The 12362-nt window shown below is 45.7% G+C and overlaps 1 protein-coding gene across 1 annotated transcript in view; it reads left to right on the top strand.

The window, feature by feature from the left end:
- Window positions 1-12362, top strand: part of FOCAD (focadhesin) — a 1210644-nt gene that overhangs the window by 627947 nt on the left and 570335 nt on the right. The window contains exon 20 of the mRNA XM_078675948.1: window positions 7930-8013. Coding sequence (XP_078532074.1) covers window positions 7930-8013 — 84 coding nt within the window. The remainder of the gene's footprint in view (window positions 1-7929; window positions 8014-12362) is intronic.

Genomic DNA, 12362 nt, shown 5'->3' with positions numbered 1-12362 from the left:
TGTCACTTGAAGCAAAAAGAGATAAACTGTCAATCAGAAGAGGATTTTTTCAGAAACTCATGAACTCTAATCAACAGCGGTCCTTATCCGCACTGTGGAGGATGCTGCAGCATTTATGTCATCAGCAGCATGTAGTTACGGAAGTGAAAGCCCTATGTCGCCTCCCCGCCTCCCCCCCCAATATTATCTGAAGAAGACGTAAGCAACTCCACAAATTAAAATACCACATTATTCAGATTTTACTACGTTATCGTATTTACTTTTGCTATTGAATGAGAGTAAATATATCTGAAAGTGTGTTTTATAGACCTGCCCTGTTAATGGAAAAATCCAATCCCTACATCAGTATGTAGGACAGCATTTGTTTCCCTTTCTGTACACCATCGCCACCTTTAGGGGATTGAGAAGTAATGTATCTTTTCACCCAAGAGGATGAAAATACATGCTATTATAGATATCTTAATTCAAGCCAGACTAGCCAGCAATGAATGTCTTAGTCCTTCCCAAGCAATCAGTTTTCTGTTACTCTTAAATAACTTGAGGATTTTTTCTAAAATTAAGAAGACCACCAGTATCAGCACCAAGTCTTACTGTTTTTAAAGTTGCTCTTCCTTCTCATCTAAAAACATTGCCTGCTTTCTAGAACTTGACGGAATAACATTGTTGCCTGTGTTATTTTTGTTTTAGTGATGAATGCAGATATTTATATAAAGGGAAGTAACCGTGGTGAATAAAGTTCAAACTCCTCTTCGTGTCTCCTTAATCAGAGATTCAATGGGCCCAGCATTGCCTCTTTATCAGTGGTTCATAACCTTTTGACTTCTGTGGACCCCCTCTGATTCTTTAATGTAACCCGAGGACCCCCAGCGAATTATTGGAATTCGGAGACCCACACTGAGTTATTACTGGAAGCTGGTGACCTCGGCCTGTGCATTTTGAATGATCTGAACTGCAAAACAATAATCAAAATACAGAAACAAGCATTCATCAAACAAGTCTACAAATGATGAAATGTTTTAGTTAATTCACAAAAGGTTTTATAAATGTATATTTAATTGGTAGGTTGGAGCTTTTCTAAATACAATTAAGGTCACTCATTGTCCATACAATATTTGTTTTTTGCACTTGCTCTTTAGTACTAAGGAGTCTAATATCGTTTTCTCAAAATGCTAGTGGTCAGTGATGATTTTGGGTTCACATCAACCTGCAAAAGTATTGAGACCAATTTAGCATGTTGCTACTGGGAAGACAGAAGACAGCAGGCACTTAGTGTGGGTGGTCTTGTTGAATAATTTACATGCCTTCCGTAATATCTTCTCTGGTAGAGACTCTATCTAGCCGCAGATTATTTACCCTAGAATATTCCCCAGGTGTCAGACTGGTTTTGTAAAATCTTGAGCAGTACTCCTGTGCGCAGGAAGGTGGCATTGAACGGCTCCACTTCATTGTCGTAAGCGCTGGATGTGATTTGCCTATAAAGGCGCTACTCCAGTACGTGGACAGTTTCTTTTTGTAACGCATCAGAAGGCTGATCCACCAGTGTGCAGATTCTAAGGGCCTACTTGGAGCTTTTTAGGCAGAAAAGTCCGGTTTGCAGAACCGGGAGGATGGGGTGAGTTATAGGGATTCTGCAGCGAGAAAGTCTGTATCGGATAAGGCATTACCGAAAGTAAGTACCTTGTTCATCTGAGAGAGACTTCTTGTCACAAATTCTTTACCTTAGACTAGATACCGGGGTGTGCCGCTGACCCAATCCCTGTCTGCTAGCCATTACTCAGGTCTTTCACAGTCTCCTTTGAAATCTGGGCTACATCAGAGAGACACCCCTGGTCTTGCATCTACTGTAGACACTTCATATGTGCCATCAAGCGTGCTTCACCTGCAGGAGGCCATCGGACTCAGCATTCTCAGAGTCAGTCTCATCGAAATCCATGACTGAGGTTGAAACATTGGGATCATAGGCCAAATGTCCTGGACTCTCCGTTCTGAAGAGTAGGCGCAGAATTACACTGTGTCCAGAATAGCTCTGATGAGAGGGAGCGTCGGAAAAGGAGTCAGCAAATGCAGGAGGTTCGCTGCAGTATGGCTGTGGGTAAAGCCGATGAGCTTGCAGGACAGAGATATGAAAATAGGCAGCCTGCAGGGCCAACTCTACCATCTAGTCTCCAGGGTGTACGGTAGACTGAACATGAACTAGTGTTAGCATCTTGAATTTCGCCTTCCTCAGTAAGGCGTTGAGAGGGAACAGCTCTAAGATTGGGTGGTGGGCTCCGTCCTTCTTTTGCACCAGAAAGTAGCAGGAATAGCAACCAAGACCTACTTCTGATGCCGGCACCCTCTCCACGGCTCCTTTGGCCGAAATAGCCTGCTGTTCCTGGTGCAACAAGGAGAGTTGGTCCTCTTTCAGCCGATCTGAGGACGGTGGCAGGGGCACTGAGGTTCCTAGCTGTGGAAGGGCGTAACCCCTCGTCCGAAGTTCTGGTTTACCATTGGGGCAGGTGGTACCTGATCCTTCCTCCAACAGAGAGCCCATGCTCTTGCAGGGGCATACTAAAAGGATGTGTCGGCTGCTAGGGGGTACAGGACTGGGCAGAGCTCTGGCCTTGGCCCCCATGGGACTTGTGAAAGCCATGTCTGTGGCCACGAAAAGGCTGGGAAGCCTGTTGGCCATGGTTCTGCTGGGAAGGAGATGGCTGGTAGCCCCTACCGTAGCCATGAAAGGAGCAAAAGAAAGAGTGAGGATGGCGTGGGGCCATTGCCAGTCCCAACTTCCAGGCAGTGACCCTATTCTCCTTGAAGTGCTCAGTAATTTTGCCGTACAGGCGAAAACCATCACGGGCATGTTTATATTGATTGCCTGGACATCCCCCAGAAAGTCAGATGATCTCAGCTAGGCATGGCAGCGGAATGCCACCATTGAAGCAACGGCCCTGTCAGTCTGTCGATTCCAGCCCACATCTGATGGCGAACTTTGCTGCATCCCTCCCATCGGCAAAGCCTGGTTCAGGATGGCTCTGGTCTCCTTTAAGACTGTAGGCAACTCTTGCGCCACCGAGTGCCACAGAGTGTAGTTATATCTATCCAAGAGACATGCAGTGTTCACCAAGTACATTGCAAGGCTGGAGGAAGAGAAAATCTTCATCCCAAAAGTATCCAGCCTCTTAGATAATGCACTGCTACTCAGAGGCTGTCCCGGCACTTTTAGGCTACTGAAGATGGAGCAAAGCAGAGAACCACCAGCATCATGTCTCCGGTTTATTTTGAATTAGAGTATTTTCAGCTCCTTACTAAATTTGGAAATCAACCAATGGAGTAGTAGGGAACACACCAGTATCAACTCTGGATGTTGAGGCCTGCACCACCAGGCCCTCAGGGGTGGGGCGTTGGTTGAGGAAGGCTAGATCCCCAGGAGCAGTGAGGTGGTGACGTGCATTTCTCTTATGCATGGGTTGTCTTTGTAGGGCTTAGCCCAGGCCCCGAACAAGACGTCAGAGAAGGCTTCATTGAAGGGCTATAGGGGTTCTCTGTGAAATTACCCTGTGTAAAGCGCCTCCATCTTGACATCGGTTTTGACCTCCAGAAAGGGCAGATCGAGGACTAGGAACCCAGATGGCCTCCTCACCGCCATAGCAGAGGAAGCCTTTTCCTCCGTAGCCACACTAGGAGATTTCAGGTTAGTGTCTGGTGAAGTGTCCAGGAAACTGGCATCCACCAGCTCCTCATACCAGTTGGCCTCATTCAGTTGGATCACAGGATCTTCATGAGAATCAGGGTAACCATAAGGATCCTCAGATTCACCCCACTCAAACTCCCCACATGGCATGTCAAGAAAACGAGGCACTGTCTATGAGCCGGGAAATCGTTGGGATACTGGCTGCACCATTGTCGACATTGACATTGAACGACACTGCCACCGCTCCATATCAGAGTTGGGAATCATTATGAGCTTGTAAGTTGGTGGTACCATAAATAGCACCATGGGACTGAACCCAAGTAAAGGTCATGGATTTGCGAGTGGTGTTGGCCCAGGTCTAGGAACGGTTCCATAGGGCCCGACAGGCACTGAGGGTAAACCTGCCGACAAGAGTCCAGTCAGGACACCTCCCAGATCCTTGGGGCCTGAAGGCGCTCTAGAGAGTTCTGCACACCCAAATATGAGGTGCCTAGCCTTATAAAACTTCTTGAATGGGGTGGGGGACACTCCAGCTCCAGGAAATTAAGGGAGGCACAGCATTAGACTTTGCTAGTGAGGCCTCGACTTGTGGCATCGTTCCCGTGGAGTTGCGTAGCACAGAAAGTCACCTACCTGTCAGAATTCCCTGTCAGAGTTAGACCCCGCTGCACCTCTGTCTCTACCAAGTGGCATCACATTGTTCTTGTTTTTTCATTCATTCAATCTGTTTTTTTAGGTCTTGCCTGAGCCAGCGCATGCGGTGCGAGACATTTTGTAACTGGGCTTTTAAAAGTGCTACCACACACACTTTTGCTGGCCTAGCGCCGGCGGTTTACGCACGCGTGCATGCGCGCAGCCACCAGCTTTCAGCACCCAATCTGGCTTACCTCTCGCGTGTCCGCCCCTCCCCCACCACACAGCGTGTATTGCGGCCGCACGTCTTCTTTTATTTCCTTTTCGCGTTTTTTTAAATTTCCTTTTAGCACGTCTTGTTTTTATTTTATTTTTGATTGCGTGCACGCACGCAACTCCCGGTCGCGGCCGCACGTCTTGTGACGATGTTACAGAGGGTCCCGAAACTTTACAGCACCACCAAAAGCATTTGGCAGAGCCGGTAGGTTCCTTAATTCGCAAGCGCCTCTCCTGCTCGGGCAGCCATTTCATCTCCATGCCCCAATCGCCGCGCTCATTCTCCCCATCCTGTTGATGTTTTCACGTTTCCCCTTCTGTTCATGCTCTACTCCCTATTTTTTTGCAGATTTATATAGCGTGAATTAGGCCCGAAGCTAGTGGAGTGTTTACGTGAGCACCGGTCACGTTACACAAGGACTCCTTTCCTTGTTTCCTCCTCAATATCCCCTCCGTCTCTCCCTTTGTCCCTTTACCCCTTACCCCTTACTCTCTCATACCCAAGCCTTCACAACCTTCTTTCTCTCTCTTTCTCCCCCCACTCCCTCCGTGCCCTCCTTACCCTCTCTGATTCTCTATGCCTCCCCGGAGCTCAGGAGACCTCCCCACCTCTGGTTTCACGCTGCCCCCGGGGCTTGCTCCCCAGCCCTGTCTCCTGGATGTGTTTTGTTTCCTGCTGTCTGTATTTGCGGAGTCGGGACGGGACTCCTTTCACAGCAGTTTTTGCCCAAGACCATTCAGATGTCACTTCATACAATTTTAGTGCAGTGCAGAGTTCAGGATTTACATTTTGTCAGTGTGCTTCTGAGTGTTGGTTCACAGATTTGTGTCTGGAGGTTGGTAGTTTGCCCTGTGGCAAGAACTGCGCCCCAGTGTGTGATCTTGCACCCTTCCACAATGTACGTGAGTGTGCACAGTGCATACTGGAGTGTGAGACAGTTAACGTCCCTTACAAGCGGTGCGCAGCTGGGCAAAGATGTAAAATGCCTTCCACTTATCACAGCCTGTCACTTAACGATTGAGCTTGACCCCAGCAGAGAAGCCTCAAGTTATCCTACTTGCCTTGTGCCAGTAGCCGAGCCAACCTTTTCCCGCCCTTGGCTCCTTGTCCCTTTAGAAGCTTTTCCTTAAACACCAGGGCCCCGAGGCAGTGCAAAGCAGGATTTAGAAGTCTGAATGCCCTAGAAACAGATGTCCCTACAAGGAATTAAGGAAACGAGAGGAAGTCTATCTGACTGCCAGAAGACACGGCCGTGACGTCAGCAGCACGCACAAAGATGATCTGCAGATGGGGAAGGACGAAGGTTCGCCTTTCGAAAACAACCTGTTGCAGCATTCATCCTGGGCGGGAGGTCTGGGCCTTGCACACTGCTTGTGACTACAGGGACAATCCCCCAGTCGTGGAAGTCCTTACATTGTCATGCAAACTTTAAGAAAAGTCACTACTTTTTTCACGAGGATACAAGTGAAATGTGTGACAAGTGAGATAAAATATATATATGAGGTTTAATGTAGGGTTGTCGCATTAAGCCAATAATTCTGCAGACTGCATGAAACCACAAAGAGAGACAGAAGGCAGACAGAGAACGCCTATAGGCAGAAACCAGGCAACAAGTTAAAAGCTTCCTCAAATAGATATGGATGCTCATATTTTTAGCTTTTTTTATTAGGTCTGGCTTATCAGTGCATCCGTGTCAACCTGCTCTTACTATTTAAAAAAATTAACTCAGAGTGCACTTTGGCTCAGTCAGTCTCTTAACTGATGCTATTGGCTGTTTGGTGTATCAGTCCTCGGAGTGCTTCGTGAATGAGGGACTATTTTTTTTTATTTTTTTATTTTTATTTTTTGTTAACAACTTTTATTGAGCAACAAAAACATGTGTACAGAGATGGGCCCACAACCGCACAGGCCGGCCGCTAGGATCAGAGCGTAATATGAGATAAAACAGTGATCGCCACTCCGGCAGTCAGGCACAAACTGAACACAAAATGTCGCCCACATCATGGAACAGGATGAGACAATTTTCTTATTTTAAAACACACCAAAACAACAAACATAAACACCAAGGCGAAGGAGTAATACACAGAGAGTCAGCCCTGGAGGGGTGGGAAACCCACTAATCAGGAACATGAAGGTACAATCAATAGGACAAGTTAAGGCGGGGGAACAGCGTGGAGGTGAGGGACTATTTTAAATCTGAAAAAAAAGGCTTTCCATCATCACACTTTTTTTTACAATCAATTCCTTATTACCCATATTCTATAGAAAACGCAATCCTTTTTTGATGCTTTTTTTGTTTTTCCAGTGTTCGCAAAGACATTATGTCTGGCTTATGCATGTGGTGTGAGACCCTGGCTTTGAGTGAAACTCAGTTTCTGTCATGAAAAACAATGCCCTGAAGTGTAGTGGTATGTGGCATATATACAAGACTTCTTTTTAATGCCACTGCAGAGAGTACATGAAAAATGCTAAGTTACTATATAGAAATATTTGGTGCGTTGTGAGCACATTTTAGGAGCGTAAAAGCGCGATGATGTCTATGATGTCACGCCCATCACCAATGACAAAAAGCATTGGCATAGCCAATAGGTCTCGCATTTGGGACCTTATAAGTGCTTAGCCATGCAACAGTTGATGTTGTTGCACCAAGGATATTGTGCTGCATAACTAAATACTTATAAGGTCCCAAAAGCGAGACCTATTGGCTATGCCAATGCTTGTTATTCTGGCAGTCACTCTGCCCAGCATCTGTCTGTGGCCCTACTGCTCTGCACACTGCCATGTGCGTACTGGTCTTTCTTTTTCACTTTATGGTATGGATTAGAACTCTTCCTCTTACGCGGGGAGCAATAGGGGAGGGGCACTAGAGACTGTACTTAACAGTTTAGGTTGGCAGCTGCTGTGCATGCAATTCTGGGCTCCCTCTCTGCCTTCTTTACTATACCTTTTATGAACAGATGAGATGTAGGGTGCGTCATCCATGACCTGCTTGTTTCTCTCAGGGTGCGATGTCCATTTACCTTTGTAGTGCACCTGTGTGTAGAAGGTAAGTGGGGGAATAGTTAGGACAAAAATACTGCCAGTGTCTTTCTACACCTGGAGACCTTAATGGGAAGTTCATCATTAGAACAGGAAGAGTTCCTTAAAAATAGTAAATCAATTTCATATGAAAGCTATCCAATTAGCAACGGTCCCACTCAATAATAACTGTACCAAGGCAAAATATTTTAGCACATCTTTGGTACTGCACTTTACTTATTATTCAAATATTTTTCTACTGCATTCTTTGTTTATGTGTATCGTACAATTAACATTTAGTAACACTCTTCTCTCTTTGACTTTTTAGGATTTTGTCGTTGCATCCTCTGCATATAAATCGCTTTGTGAATTTCGTTCTGAAGAACATACAATCCTTCATCTTCCTGAGCAGGTGAGCACGATATCTACCATTTTATGCATTCATTCTGAAATATTGTTTCAGTGCTGCGTTTCTTATTTTCTGTGCCATGTTATTCAATAGTTTGAATGCCTGTTTAATTTACTATGTTTTTACTTTTGTGCATTTTGAGAGTTAGACCAGGACCTGTATTCATAAAGATACAACAATGAAATATCACAATTTACACAGCTTTCTCCCTGTAAATATATAGTTATTTTTTGTGACAGTCTAATTTGTAATAAGCCTGGGTGGAGTTTGCAGAGTTCCACTATGCGGAACTCCTAGAAGTGACCCAAAAACTCTGCCACTCGGAGTCAACCAAGCGGCAGAATGTGCTTGATCACACCTGTTCGCGTTGATTTTCAGCGCCAAGTGTTTGTCCTGTGCTGGAAAATCAACTCAAACGGCACCATGCACAACTTAAGAGGGTGCTGCTTCTTTTCTGCTGCTCTTGTAGATTTTCTACTCGAGCTGCAACTTTCTCTACGCGAACAGAAGGTTTCTCTACCCGAGCAGTGGCAGCCGCCCACATTGATAAATCCGAATGCTGGCATTGTGAAATATCGCAGTGAGGTGATTTTACTTGCTCATGGTCGCCAACTTGATGTTGGGGAGTGTGAGTGAGGAAAAAACAGTTTTTCGGAACTCTGCATGCTCTCCGGAGTGTGGAAAACTCAGCGAACTGAGCGGCGTTCACCTCCCGGGCTTAATTTGTAACTATAGTTACTATGCAGCACTGGTGAGGAAGCTTGTCCCAAGTTCTCAAGTTGATCCATTCCCTTCTAAGAAAGCTGTACCTGTGAGGGCTCAAAGAGTTTATGTAGATATTCAGATCCAGGAATTGAGAGGTATGCTGCTTCAATCACTAGGGCTCTAACCCCATTTCAAGGCAGGCTAGTACATTTGATGTTAAAAAAGGAAAGAACTTTTGAAGATTGATTTCAGTTTTTTCTTTAAAGCAACATAATTTGGTTGGGATTTTAGATCTGGGGCAATCCATTCTAGAGCTGAGCCCCTACAATATGCATGTTTGAGGAGGCTATTTAAGTTTCAATTCAGAGGATATGCCTGCAATTTGGCAACTAGGGGCCGACTATGCTCGATCTTGTGAATTTCTTACATTGAGGTTAGGCAGTACAATTGGCTAACAAAATTGCACTCAAATACTCATTCATCAAAGAGTTTGGGACAGAGCACTTTTTTCTTGCGTTAGAGGTGAGCTATTTATCTGACCCTAGGGCAATTGATATCACTCTTAGAAAGTTAATAGGTGGATGAGTGGGAGTGATACAACTTCATATTTCGACAATGAGACGATCAAAATGAGGCACTGTTTCAAAAGAAAATGATATACAGCTTCATCTTTCTAACTTCATATACACTTTAAATATAAACTTGAAGTACAGATGATGTTATTAGTATGTTCAATAATTCGAAAATCTGATCAGATGCAATTCCAAAGAATCAGGGGTATGTAATACTTAAGAGATTCTTAAATAAGTCAGGACTTGGAAAGATGTTTACATGTTGATAAAAGGAACAGTCTACCAGTAACAGTAAACCTGCTTAGGAAGGTCCTTCGGCTACAATTGCACGATTACTTGTGATAAATGTAGGATCTTGATCCCCTTTTCACAGGACTCCTGCAACACTATTTTGCAGATCTCCAAGAGCTATGTCTTGGAACACAAAGGATGCAGAACAAAGCAGCAAAGCTTGAACCTCATGAAACAACACCATACAACACTTGCCCTGCAAACAATCCTGGTAGGTCAAATAATTTGATTTCAAGTCCTTGTGCACCAAGCACAAGGTCTCAGAGGAAGCAATCCTCAAATAACATTAGAATCTGGCACCCAGATACATGTTGTCTAAAGCCGTCCGGTCCAGCCAATTCCTCCAGAACCTCCAGTAGTTTCTGAGAAGGATATAACATCATTAAAGAAAACTGAAAATAAATAGAACATAGCAAATGTGATAACCAATACCAAGATCAAACCGCCTCTTGGGTTTCTGGCTACAGATAAAGACTGAATTTCAAAGAAAGTGTTCAGTTAGGAAATCTGATAGAGTACTCCAGCCCTTACTCTGATATAGTCAAAGATATCCATGTTAAAAGTGTTGTAAAAACATAAATACTCCCACTTCAGCAGTACACCACACACAGGTGCAAATCTACATGATTTTCATGTCAGCCACCAAATGCCACAGAGAAACTGACATTGCTATGTTACCCCAAGGAATTTCAGACAACTCGCCACTTCTCCTGTACCCAAGCAAAGCAAAGAGGTTAAAAAATAGGTGAAGAACTCCGCCAATACTTCCTTATTAATCTACATTCAGTTCCTTCCCCGAGCACCCTCTGGGAGGCAAGTAAAGTCACCATCCATAGCCAAGGGTCCGCTCCGGGCACAATGACTGTCCCAGAACGACAGACTGGCCCTTCTCGAAGCATGGGCTGTAGAATGGATCAACTGAGGTTTACTCCAGTATTGGAATTTTCATAGATTCCCATAGCTTGTATCATTCTCCGTCGTCGGAATGGGAGACAGGCAACTCGCGAGCATACGCAAAGAGATTAAACAAATCTAGCTAGAATCTGCCAAGTTGCCATGGTTTTCCTCTGTCGCCCAAGTATATGGTTGGAGTAACAAGAATGGGAAATTGTTACACAGACTGGCGTCATACCCCCGGCGAACCAAATTGTTCCTGAGGTCTGAGACCCCTCTGGGGCCACCCAGCATACATCACCTGCAATAGCACAAACGTTCGCTGACTAACTCATAGGCCTAAAGCCTCCCTTCTGGATCTGATTAACCAGAGAGATGCTCGTCTCCCCCGCCTAACTGAGAGCAAGGCGGCCGGCCTGGGCCTCTCCTTTACCCCAGAAAAAATAAGTAACTCTATCTCCTTGTTAGTGTCTGGGAAAACATTGGGCCCTGACGGCTTCCCGCAAGAATACTATGCTGCCTACCGAGACTTTCTGACCCCCCACATCCCCAAACTATTCCAATACATCGCAGAGGTAGGGGCATTCCCCCCGAGATGAACGTGGCGACCATCATGGTTATCCCTAAGACTCACCCACCCGCTTCGGCCAGTACAGACTACCGCCTGATCTTACTAATTAATACGGAGGTAAAGATATATGCTACGATCCTGGCCCAACGCCTACATCCATTCCTTAATAAACTGGCCCACCTGGACAATTGCGGCTTGATGCCGGTGCGTAGTACCAGACACTGCCTGCGATGCCTACACCTGGCCCTCGCCAACCGCCAGTCACTTACCCCCTACCTAGCGCTCCTTCTTGTCGACTTTGAAAAGGCCTTCAACACCGTCGATTGGCTTTACCTAGAAGACGTACTAACAATAATGGGCCTGGGTCAGCACTTCTGTCGCTTCGTCCGAGTCCTGTATTCCAAACCCAGAGCTAGAGTACTTATCAATGGGGCCCTCTCGAAGGCATTCCCAATTAGAAGGGGTCCCAGACAAGGCTGTCCCCTCTCGCCCATCCTATTCGCTGTGGAGATGGAACCCTTGCGTGCCTCATTCGGACCGACAACCTGATCTAGGGCTGTACTTGGGGGAGCCATCGCATCGACAAAATTGCTCTGTATGCAGATGACGTACTGCTCTTTCTGGCACATCCAGCCCGTTCCGGACCCAGATGTTTCCAGGTTCTCCAGACCTTTGAGCAGGTCTCAGGCCTACGCTTCAACCCGTCAAAATCGACCTTGGTACCCCTTCATCTCTCCAGGGAATGTTTTGATTGGCAATCGACCATCCCCATTAGGCAACAGTCATTTAATACTTGGGAATATGGATAGCCTTACTTCTCGAACTAGAATGGGCGCTTAATTTTACCCCACTTGTCAAGTAGGCTAAAGAAGATCTCAAACGCTGGCAAACCCTACTACTAAACCCATTAGGTAGGGTGGCTCTTTTCAAAATGATGATCCTCCGTAGCTTCCTGTACATTATTCAAAACACCCTTTTCCACCTCCCATGGAACTGGTTTAAAGATCTAGATAGCATTACTATAAAGTTTCTGTGGGGAGCCACGAGACTACGCATAGCCCTTGCTCCATGCCGGATCCCACCTTTCGACTGAGGTATGGGCATGACTGACCTTTATCTGTATTAGACAGCCTTGTATATTCAAGTACCTGTGCCCATTCCCTATCAGTGAAGGCACTGGACACCTCCGTCTCCCATCTTTGACGTAATCCAAAGGTCGGAGGCTCCCCTTGATCTAATACCCTGTACCTACGCACATAATGTGAATTCGCTGCGTGCGTTAAAAATAATGTAGGAGGAGCCGAATAGGTTTGTACAAA

This window comes from Lissotriton helveticus, chromosome 2_1 (genome assembly GCF_964261635.1).
Source record: "Lissotriton helveticus chromosome 2_1, aLisHel1.1, whole genome shotgun sequence".
Classification (NCBI taxonomy): domain Eukaryota; kingdom Metazoa; phylum Chordata; class Amphibia; order Caudata; family Salamandridae; genus Lissotriton; species Lissotriton helveticus.
This window is presented reverse-complemented; position numbering and strand designations above follow the sequence as displayed.